This window comes from Gossypium raimondii, chromosome 11, assembly GCF_025698545.1.
Source record: "Gossypium raimondii isolate GPD5lz chromosome 11, ASM2569854v1, whole genome shotgun sequence".
Taxonomy (NCBI): domain Eukaryota; kingdom Viridiplantae; phylum Streptophyta; class Magnoliopsida; order Malvales; family Malvaceae; genus Gossypium; species Gossypium raimondii.
Genome location: NC_068575.1, coordinates 56,780,959 through 56,793,251, shown reverse-complemented (window position 1 = coordinate 56,793,251; position 12,293 = coordinate 56,780,959). Strand labels below are relative to the sequence as shown.

The window sequence follows — 12,293 nt, the reverse complement described above, 5'->3', positions numbered from 1 at the left end:
GGTGAATCTTATCTTCAAGTGTACGGAAGCAGATTTAAGCCACAAGTCCTATGTCCCTGGTCAGCAGTGGAATAGGTTGGAAATTACAGATCTTGTCTCCCTAAGCAGTAGCAGAGCAAATCGAAAATGGTGAATCTTATCTCCCTGATGTTACAGTGGAGCAGATTGAAGCCAGAAATCTTATCTTCCTTAGATTACAGCGGAGCAGATTAAAGTTTATAATCCTATTTCCCTGAGATTACAGTGGATCGGTTTAAAATAAATGATTTTATCTCTCTAAAATTATAGTAGAGTAGATCGTATCAGGTCTTATCTCCCTGAGATTACAGTGGAATAGACCGAAGAATTTCAAATCTTATCTCCCTGAGGTTACAGTGGAGCAGATTGAAGCCAGAAATCTTATTTCTCTGAGATTACAGCGGAGCAGATTGAAGCCAGAAATCTTATCCCCTTGAGATTACAGCGAAGCAGATTGAAGCCAGTAATCCTATCTCCCTGAAGTTGCAGTGGAGCGGATTAAAACCACAGATCTTATCTCTCTAAGCAGTAGTGGAGCAGATCGCATCAAGTCTTATCTCCCTAAGCAGTAGTAGACAAGACAGAAGAAATCAATCCTATCTCCCTGATGTTGCAGTGGAGCGGATTAAAACCACAGATCTTGTCTCCCTAAGCAATAGTGGAGCAAATCGCATCAAGTCTTATCTCCCTAAGCAGTAGTGGAGCAGACAGAAGAAATAAATCCTATCTCCCTGATGTTGCAGTGGAGCAGATTAAAACCACAGATTTTATCTCCCTAAGCAGTAGTGGAGCAGATCGCACCAGGTCTTATCTCTCTAAGCAGTAGTCCAGTAGGCTGAAGCTAATAACCCTATCTCCCTGAAGTTGTAGTGTAGCAAATTAAAACGATGAATCTTATACCTTCAAAGTCCCAGTAGGTCAGATTAAGTCTATCATAACAAAGTCTTATCTCCCTAAAGTTATAGTGGAGCAGACTGTAGATAGCAGATCTTATCAAATCGAAGCTTATCTCCCTGAAGTCGTAGTGGAGCAGGGTAAAGCAATAAGTCTTATCTCCCTGAAGTTGCAGTGGAACAGATTAAAACCACAAATCTAATCCCCATGGAGTTGCAGCAGAGAAGATTGAAGCTACAAGTCGTATCTGAAGTTGCAGTAGAGTAGATCGAAGCAACAAAATGCAGTGGGCTGGAATAAGGCTATCTGAAGAAGAAAAACACCAAAACAAGTCAAGATCCGATGAGGCTGGGCAAAATTGGTCCTTTTTGAAGTCTTTGCTATGTTCTCGTTATACGACAACAAGCAAAGAGGGGTAGCTGTAGAGCCCAAGTTTTGCCCGGGCCCAGGGAAACAGAAACAAATCCAAAACAAATCAAATCCAAACACAAAATAAATCAAATCCATTAAACCAAGCCCAAACCAAACCCTAAGCCCAAAATGGCCCAATCTTAAACTATTTTTAACAAAAAAAGAGGGAGAACAAACCCTAGCACCGCACGCCTCCAACGCACTCCTCTGCCACCGCGTCTGACACTTCTGCCACCTCTGCCACTGTTACCTGCAAAGAAAAACAACGAGCAAAAGGACAACAACAAGAAACAAATAAAAAATAACAGAAAATAGAAAAATAAAATTGTGCAAATCGGCTATAAAGCCAAAATTAGATGTTTGTAAAGGTCTTCCTTTTTTTTACGAAGATGAAATATAAAAAAACAAATAGAGCATTTTGAGAGTTTTTTACTGTCTTATTCGATTCTTTTTTATTTTTATTTTATTTTTTATATTTATTTTTACTAAAAAAACTAAAAGAAAAAGAACTCACCTGGGCGCCACAATCTCTTCACCGGAGTCTCGTTCTCTGTCGCCGGAGACGAGTTTAAAGAAGGGACAAGGAAGGCTTCTTTTCTTTTTTTTTTCTTTCTTGCCTGTTTTGGTGGGCTTGGGCTGAGAAGCCCTTTATTCCGCATGACTCCAGCCACCGTCATCGGTGGTGTTGCGATGCAGATGCGGCGGACGATGGCAGGGTTCCAAGGCTAGGCTTGGAACCCTAACAGAGAAAGGGGAAGCCCTTTTTTTTCTGTTCTTTGTAAAAAAAATGAAACAGCAGAAAATAAAAAAAAAAACTTTTAGATTTTACAGGGATTGCAAAACGGCGTCGTTTGGGGCCTGTTTCAGTGGCCTCAAAACGACATCGTATAGGGCTATCCACATGCACGACCCGACCCGCCAAGGGGGACCCGCGTGTTTTCGTTAAAGGGGATATTTGCGCAATAAGTCCCTCCAGTTTTTAGGCGCGTTCAATGTAGTTTTTTTTATTTTTCGATTTTGACCTTAAATTTTGCTTATGTTTCAAATTGGGCCTTCGACCATGCACAGATGCTGCCCCCTAAAGCGGCGCCGTTTAAAGGACGGGGAATATTACCGTTTTGGTCCTTGGCCTTCGCTCACTTTTGATTTTGGTCCTATTCGTTTATTTTATTACAGTTTTTACTTCAAATTTCATTTTTGTCCCGATTAAATCCCTAATTTGCCCATTTTTAAGCCCATTTTTATTTCTTAATGTATTTTTTTCTTTCTTCGCATATTCTCATTTTAGTAGCTTTATATTTTTTAAATTCCATGTATTATTTATATTAAATTGTTTTATATTATTATTGATATTATGCATTTTAAATTATTGCATATATTATTTATTATGGATTGCTATGTGTATTGTCTTGTTTTATTTTCCTTTGATTATTAATGCTAGTCCTTAAATAATGTATGTTGTGTGCTTATTGCCATTATGTGTAGTATGAATTGTTTATTCATATTTTAATATTATTTTCATTCATCAACGTAACCATTTATTCATACATCAAATTTAACATTACATCAATTTTTATGCAAATTCGTAAAAAAGGGGGAAAATTTTGGAAATAAAGACAATACTCGATACTTGGGATCTTCGAGAGGATTGAGCCCTAACGTATTGGGTTCCGATTTTCTTCGTTGAATCTAAATAATCGAGAATGTTCTTTAATCAAAGAAATAAATAAAAAGCTTATTATCGGGAATTCTACGTTGTGTCCTAACACATTGGATATGACACATTGTTTTCTCGAGATAAGGACTTTTCAAAAAATAATAAAGGCAATATTCCGTATTTGGAAATTCGAGAAGTCGTGCCCTAACTTAATGGGTTTCGATTTTTCTCGCGTTAAACCTAAATAATCGAATATCCTTTTAAAATTGAAATAAATGAGGTTTAAATAAAAAATTAAAAGGCAAGCTTACTCTCAAAATACGAAGTGTTGTGTCCTAACTTACTGTATATGACATCTTGTTACTTCGAGATAAGAAGGCATTTTCCATTTTGATTTATTCGAGGAATTTTAAAATAACACAATATAAGGAAGGATTGTATTTTAAATTCTTTTCGTGTTTTCAATTTTCGACACCAATACATTAAGTAATCAACTAGGTACCAATTTTGGGCGTTACGAGGGTGCTAATCCTTCCTCGTACGTAACCGACTCCCGAATCCATTTTCTAAATTTCGTAGACCAAAATCGTTGTTTTGATAAAATCAAATCGTTTATTAAAAACAACCACTTTTCAATGTGATCCGACCACACCTCATCAAAAAGAATTGGTGGCGGCTCCCGTTTTCATTTTTAAGTCGACCCTGTTTTCTCAAAAAAAATGGTGTCAACACATATATTTATATCTTTTTTTTTTGTTTTCATAAATGATTATGTATTTTATATATATAAGTTTTATAACCCAAAATTTTATATGTAAATCATATGTATATTTTTAATCTTCATAATTTCAATGTGTATATTATATACCTTTTATTCTTTATTTATTTTGTTTGTTTTCTTCATTCGCTATTTAATTGTGTTTACATATATTTTTATTTTTATTTTATTTTGTTCATTTGATACTTTGCATTTCATGGATTATTGTTTTTTATATTAATTTCGTTTTTTATTGGTTTATATTATTTCTATGCAATTGTTGGCTTTGTTATTGCAACATTTATACATACATTCATTATAACATTATATCATCTTTTTACTCGAATTTAAAAATAAAAAATTTTAAAATAGAGATAATACTCGCATTTAGGATTTTCAAGAAAATTGAGCCCTAACGTATTGGGTTCCGGTTTTCTTCGTTAAATTTAACAATCGAGAATTGCTCTTTGATCAAAAATAAAATGAAAAAGCTTGTTGTTGGGAATTTAATATGTTGTGTCCTAACGCATTGGATGTAACATATTGATTTCTCGAGACAAAGATTTTAAAATATATATATATATATATATATTAATAAAGGAAATATTCAATGTTTGGGATGATGAGAAATTGTGCCCTAATGTATTGGGCTGCGGTTTCGTTATAAATCTTATACAATTGAATATTCTTTCAAACTTTATCACACGGATCTTTTGGACAAACTCATCTAAAAGAAATAAAATATCGTGCCCTAACGCGTTCGGTGTGATGCTTTATGTTTCAAAATGAGGAAGTCTTAATAAATAATTTAATTTAATTAAAGATCGTTTTTTTAAATCTCGACGTTAAGACATTAATTAATCAATTTAGTACCAATTTTTGGGTGTTACGAGGGTGCTAATCATTCATCGAATGTAACTGACTCTTGAACTCGTTTTTCTAAAAACTCGTAGACCAAAGTCGTTTTAGGTGATCCAATCACACCTCAATAAAACGTTGGTGGCGACTCCAAATTTTCATCGACAACTAATTTTTATTTTTTTAAAATAAAAATGGTTTCGACAGAAATAATTCAAACTTATGTGAAAATAATTATATTTGTTTTTTAATTTAATAAAATACCAGATTAACAATTTTTTTGGATCAATAAATTGAATGTCATCCAAGATGCAAAATCTTGCTATATAGTAACTGTTTAGAAGCTTAAGCAACCTCTTTATTTACAAAATCAGCAACACTCAATACATCATATCCCAATTTCTACACAGACAAAACTTTTAATCTATGCAAATAAAGAATGAACCAGTTTTGGATTGCCAACATGACTTTTACGGTTTCTTACCAAACAAAGTAAATAAAAGCAAACATTGCAATTTTGTGTTATTAAAATTGATATATAATATTATACAAAAACAACTTTGGGTGTATAAGATTCTATCAGTAGATATAATTTCAACAAATTTTGTGAATCACACAGAACAATGGGAATCGATTTTCGAGACAGTATAGTGATGGTTTCAGCAAGGCAGACAAGTGTTTTGGCGAAAAATGGGATGATTGAGTGAAATGTCGGTTCCAAAACAGAGATAAATTTACCACTTTCATATGATATAAAAAAAGGGGGGGGGGGCTAATAAGAGTAAGATATTTATTATAAACTTTAATTTTTGGTTAGATATTTTCTCTTGGTGGACCAAAATCCCTTGGAAGTATTTAATATTTGCAAACTTATTTGGTTAGGGATACGAAGAGAGTACCCAAGATCTGTCATCTCAATCACAATAAGAAGACTCCGCTTGACCCACATTGCTCGACTGGATCTTCATGCAATCTACAGCACATCGGGATTTCATCATTTTATTTTTTCTACCTTTTCTGGCTCAGAATCTAAATGATGCTGCTGAATCATAACCATCATTAGGCTTTGTCCACTTGCATTACAAAATAAACTTTCTTTATACACATAAACGTATGCTTTTGACATAATAATTGGTAGTAATATGTGAGAAATCTTGGTGTATATATATATGTTAGATCTTCCCTATTGACTACTATTATGAGTTAACGTGACAAAGTTGATATTTAATTTAATAATTTTCAACTTTTATATAAAACAAATTTGAATTTTGATTATAAGAATTTTTTTTTAAATCTTGGGTTTTTATCTCTTCTTTCAAGAAATTATTAATTAACCCTGTCTATATTTCCGAATACACTGATTTATTCAAAAAAAAAATATTCTCATATTTGTGAAATCAACCGGAGAAGGAGCTTTTCATTATCTTTTACAACAAGCCAAGCTTTAGCTACATCAAGGTAAAGAGTAGAATATAGTGTCGGCCGATGTGTTTCAAGTTGCAAGTAAAGTAAGAAGAAAAAAACAAAAAACCCAAAGGGAATACGAAGGTGGGATTAATTACAATCTGTGCCCGACGAGGAAGATCAAAGAATTGCCGGCATCATGAGCGCTGCAAAGAAGAAACTGCACGTGGTACAACTACAGGTAGAAAACCAAGATTTGATGAAGTCAAATAGCAAAATAGCTACTGCACGTGTGTAACTGGTGGAGAAGCAGTCCCACTTAAAGAGACTCAAGTCTATTTGATTTCACTACAGTACAAGTACATGTATGGCTATAATAAATGCGGTATAGTTGATTGTGGGTCCAAGCCTAACCAAGGAAGCTGCTTAGGTCATTTCCTTGCCCTTCAACGCACTGTCGGCGACCCCTATTTTATTTGACCATTGGTTGGTTAGATATGTAGAAAATTTGGGTATTTTTTTAATGTTGAAAGCTTAGCTGGTTTGTCTGTACCGTGGCTTTACAAGGAGGAAGCATTGAAATCCTTGAGAAACGATACTGGTAGTATTATTATCTTGCCTTCCACCCACCTTCCAAATGGTCCAAACCATTGTCATTTCTCCCTTTCTTTATTCACTTTCACAGCTATTATCTGAGCCCAATCCCCCTATTATAAATCCTCAATAAACCTCACATTTTTTTTGCAATACCCCACACCCAATAGCTAAGGCTTTTTTCTGTTTGTATAAAAATCCTTTTTCATAGCATTCAAGCATATACTACCAAAAACAGAGAAAATGGCTGCATCTTCCCTTGTAATCTCCCCAAGAAAGCTTCGATCCGATCTCTACTGTTATTCCTATCAACGTGATGCAAACACCCCACTGGTTATATCAGTTCTTGCTTCTCTTATCGAGAGAACAATGGCAAGGAATGAAAGGATTGCCAAGAACTGTAAATGGGCATTGACGAGAAAAGATTTCAGGAGCAGGGTTTTCGATTGCCACGAGACACCCGACATGACGATTCAATCTTACCTAGAGAGAATTTTCCGATACACCAAAGCCGGTCCCTCGGTTTATGTGGTTGCTTATGTGTATATCGATCGGTTTTGCCAGGCAAATCCTGGGTTTCGGATCAATGCAAGAAACGTACACAGGCTTCTCATCACAACGATCATGGTGGCTTCCAAATATGTTGAAGACATGTGAGTATATTAGTTCTCTTCCTCATTACAACTTTCAGGCATTAGAAATGTGAAGCCAATGTTCTGATAGAATTGGGGTTTCTTTTTCTTTTGGTTGAACAGGAATTACAGAAACTCTTACTTTGCACGAGTTGGGGGATTGACTACAAACGAATTGAATAATTTGGAGCTTGAATTTTTGTTCTTGATGGGTTTCAAGTTGCATGTAAATGTGAGTGTGTTCGAGAGCTATTGCAGTCACTTAGAGAGGGAAGTGAGCATTGGAGGAGGATACCACATCGAGAAGACTCTAAGATGCGCTGAAGAAATCAAATCAAGACAAATTGAAGAACGAAGATACAATCAGATTGCTCGCATTATGTTGTAATTTTTACATGAACAATCTGGGAATTTTCATCCCCCGGTTTTCCTTTTTGTACAGATTGTAAGTGTAAATATTTGATGGTTTGCTTGAAAGACTGTATAATTTTATTCCATGGCTAACTAATAACTTATTACAATTTGCTTTCAAATTTGAATTACCCTTTTTTTTTTTAGAAAGCTCGAGGTAACATTTCTGTTATTAATTATTTGATACAATTTTAATAAAATAAATGAGATATATAAGGGTTTCTTATTTTCATATAGCATACTAAAAAATCACCCAATAATTTTTTTGTTTTTATATTTGAACACAAAGGGTTAATATCAAATACGATTTATACAAATTTATTGATTTCATTATATATAATTTATTACAATAGGAAAGCGGAGGCATCTTTTTTGTATTTCCAAAAGGAAAAGAGAAAGGTGACAAATTCGGAAATTTTTGATTGCTGTAAGTAAACATTACTTAGGATTGGTATGATGAAAGAGATGTTTGTTTGGGCAAATGCAATGTCAATCTAATGGTATTAGATAGGAGCCCGGTGCTGTGATCATCTGGAATAAGTCGAAATGTTTTGATTCTCTGAAGATTTGGTCGCCCCCACCCACCGACGACCACACCTCACCTATTCTTGTTATTCATAATTTGTCGAGCAAGGGCAACTACACTGCATCTATGCGACCATACCCAGCTAATTTTACACAAATGTTTGTAGAGTCATAAAAGGGATAATGATAAATTTAATTTTTTTTACGAATTATTTTTAATAAATTTTGATCATTAATTTTTTAAAAATGTTGAATCACCTTTTTAATAGAAATTTTAATTAAAATATTTTTTTATAATTTTTACATGATAATTCATGTGTACTTCATGTTGATATGACACTATTTATCTTACATGCTATGATAATAAATAATTTAAGTTTTATAAAATATTCAAAAAATTTAAAAAAAACAAAAGTTCATAAATTCAAAAAATCAACATGATATATATGTGAATTGTTATGTCTAAAAATTTGTTGTTATAATCATAATTTCATTAAAAACATCATTTCAATTTTTTTCAAAAAATGTTGATGATCAAATTGAGCTCTTTTAAAAAGATTAAGATCAAATTTAACTAAAAATAAAAATTAAATTGATAAAAAACGTAAAATAAATACTAAATTTGTCATTATTTCAAAACAAATATAGTGTTAGATGATTTTGAAAATTTTGATACTAAAATTTAAATATAATTAAAATGGTAATTTAAATAATAAATTAAATTAGTTGGAATTACTAAAAACCCACCTCAATTAAGATCCAATTAATGATGTACGGAATGACAAAAAGACAAATAGAATCCTTTTATAGGGCATGGTGGAGCTGAAAAAAGTTGAAAATCGTGGCCATTTCCCAAGCAGAAAAAACAAGTGTTATAAAATAAGATGGAAGGTTGGGTTTGTGCGGAAACGACAAGTAAAGGAGTTAGAGTAGTGTCCCTAATAGCTTGGTTAAATTTGTCACCATTCTCCTAATCTAGTGTGGCTGTTCCCACACCATCCTTCCTCAACGACTCTTACTTTATTTCTTCCAACTAAGGCTGTTCCCTGTCAACCCTCTCCTTCGGAGTTCGATCATTAATTTAATCCCCCCCTTTGTCAGCTCCATCCTTACATGCTCAAATCAAAGTTTCATTTTGGATTTTAACATGCACGTCTTTCAATACTTCTTAAATTCCACAGGGTAAGTTCCCATCTCCATTTTTAACTAATGACTATGTACTTTTGAGTATAGATGGTTCCGTTCTAGAGGAAGTTGGCTTCATGGCAAAAGGGGAATAATAGGTGTAATACCCTTAACTCGTATCCATCGCCAGAATAAGGTTATAGAATATTACCGGAGTTTACAAATTAATTTACAAACATTTCATTTCATCAAATATTCATATTTACAACCAATTAAAATCAAAACATTAATGAGCTAACGTTAGCCAATTTAACTTATTCATGCCATTATAACTAGAATCAAATCATCCAAAATTACTGATAGAACCAATAGATAGTGTGATATATCTCCGACAAGCTTCCAACCCAATCGAGCTTCCGATAATCATTTCAATGCATCTAATAATTATACATATTACCAATAATAATTCAATTCTAATAATAAAACACATATTTATATAATATTCATCACCAAATAAAATTCACTTTAATTAAAATTATATGAATATAGTTCATACGAACTTAACAAGCTAAATTGCGTAAATACCAAAATTCGTGAACATTTTGGTAATTTTTATTTTCCTCAAATGTCTACCCAATCTTGATCTAAATTAATATTTCATTCAATTTATTAATTTAAATAATAAAACAGTTCATTTCATGCAATTTGGTCACTTTTTGACATTTTATAAATTTACCCTTAAAATTTTACTTTTATTCAATTTAGTCCCTGAACCTAAAACATGCAAATTAGCCATTTTAATGAAAACTCATATTAGTTGAATAATTATATATTTTCCTCCTCCTCTCCATTCACATCCTTAATGTATAGAACATGCTTATATGTAATATTATCTATAATTGCACTATTTATTTATATGTTCATTCAAAGCTATCCACTTGAGTCATAGTCACTAAATTATTTATATCTTGAGCTACAGAACCCCGAATTAATATCCGCTAAATTTATATGAAACTAGACTCACATATCTTCTTACCATAAAATTTTTAGAATTTATAGTTTAGCCAGTAAGTGCAGTTTATTCTTTAAAGTCATCCTTGTTCTGCTGTCTGACACTTTCGACCCTTCTTCACTAAAAATTAATTATCTCCTCGTACGGGATTCGGATGATGTTTCTATTGAAAATAGACTCTTTAAGGATTTAAAAACATAAATTTAAGCTCCTAATTATTTTTCTCAAATTTTTGATGATTTTCCAAAGTCAGAACAGGGGAACCCAAAATCATTCTGACATTGTCTCACAAAATTTATTATATCTCATGATTTACAACTCCATTGCTTACACCGTTTCTTTTATGAGAAACTAAACTCATTAAGATTTAATTTCATATTTTATTCATCTTCTAATTTGATTACCACAATTTTTGGTGATTTTTAAAATTTATACTACTGCTGCTGTTCAAAACTGTTTTAATGCAAGATGTTGATTACTAAGTTTAAAAGTCCCTTCTTTTTTTTCTATAATATTTCCCATCACTTTCTCTTATTTCCCTTCACTAATATATCAAGAACATAAGACCTTATTTAAGAAAACTCTACTATAGCATCATTTCCATGCTTTTTCAATAATATCAAACTTAAAAATATATTGAAATCTTGATGTTCTTACCTTGTCCTATTAGTTTCAACATTTAACTTGATTTTCTCTCTCCTCCAGCTTCTCTTTCTTGAATCTAACTTGATATTCTAGCTCCCCATAGTCTCTTTGTTATCTTTCTCTCTTGATGGATATGGAAATTCTTTTAATTTCTAGGTGAAAATGGTGAATTTTTTGTGGAAGGACCAAATTGTAAAGAAAGCAAAACTTTCTTTCTTTCTCTCTTCTTCTCAAGTTGGTGCATGGGAAAAATGGTGGGATGGTGATTCTTCATGTTCCTTTTCTTATATATATACTAAATAAAATAATAATAAAATAATATTTAAAAATCAAATTAAAATATTAATAAACTAATATTTATTTATTTAATCTAAAATATCTCCAACATCATCATTGCCTTCTAGATTATTTCACCCTTAAAATATTTGCACCATTTGTAACACCCCTTACCCGTATCCAACACCGGAATAAGGTACGAGGCATTACCAAAACACATACACTTGTAAACGTATTTAACCGAGTTATAAAATTTCATCTAAATAAAAACTTTTAAAATAATTAACATGTTTCTATAACTTTTCACAATATATCCTCAAAATATTATAATCATAATAATTAGGGCCTACGAGACCCAGTACATACTCATACAATTCAATGCTTCATTTCCATTTCATTTAATTCGCAATTTCTCATGCTCACAATTTAGATCATATCACTAGCAATTTCCATTTAATTCACGTACAATTCAATGTCACTAAGTTTAACACTAATACGTATTTACCATTTAACTCAACGTTTATCGATTATATCATTCAATAACACATTTATGAAATTCTTAATTTTGCAATGAAAATATCACTTTAGCTTAAATAACAACATCATCCCGGTATAAATACACTACCACTTATTCATTTACTTTAATTCATTTGAGCCCATTTGTCACTTACCATCCTTAATCAAATTAGGGAACAGTTCACGGAAAATTGAGTACTTCACTTTCACTTTGACATATGACCTCTTATCACTTGTCCTTGATCGATAAGTGTAGCTAGGCTACCACTTATCACTTTGTTACTTGATCGAGATAAGTGTAGTGAAGCTACCACTTATCACTTTATCACTTGATCGATAAGTGTAGCCACTTATCACTTTGTCTCTTGATCGATAAGTGTAGCTAAAACTACCACTTATCACTTTGTCACTTGATCAAGTACTCAAATCCGCTGTTCCACTTAATTTGATCATTTATTCGATTTTCACATTTTATTTTATTCTCATTTCAACAATAAATACATTTCATCATACATTGTATAATTCATGAAATTAACATTTAATCATTAAATTTCAGCC

The 12,293-nt window shown here is 32.4% G+C and overlaps 1 protein-coding gene across 1 annotated transcript; it reads left to right on the top strand.

The window, feature by feature from the left end:
* Window positions 1–6,601: 6,601 nt before the first annotated feature.
* Window positions 6,602–7,758, top strand: LOC105802571 (cyclin-U2-1). The gene is made up of 2 exons (XM_012634281.2): window positions 6,602–7,246; window positions 7,349–7,758. The coding sequence occupies exons 1-2, from the start codon at window positions 6,837–6,839 to the stop codon at window positions 7,611–7,613; spliced, it is 675 nt and encodes a 224-aa protein (XP_012489735.1). The 5' UTR covers window positions 6,602–6,836; the 3' UTR covers window positions 7,614–7,758.
* The last annotated feature ends 4,535 nt before the right edge of the window (window positions 7,759–12,293 follow it).

Excerpts from the sequence above, each read along its gene's own strand:
- LOC105802571 (XM_012634281.2), top strand. The coding sequence starts at position 6,837 with ATGGCTGCATCTTCCCTTGTAATCTCCCCAAGAAAGCTTCGATCCGAT. Across the intron at positions 7,247-7,348 it reads TCCAAATATGTTGAAGACAT|GAATTACAGAAACTCTTACT; the intron begins GTGAGTATATTA and ends TTGGTTGAACAG.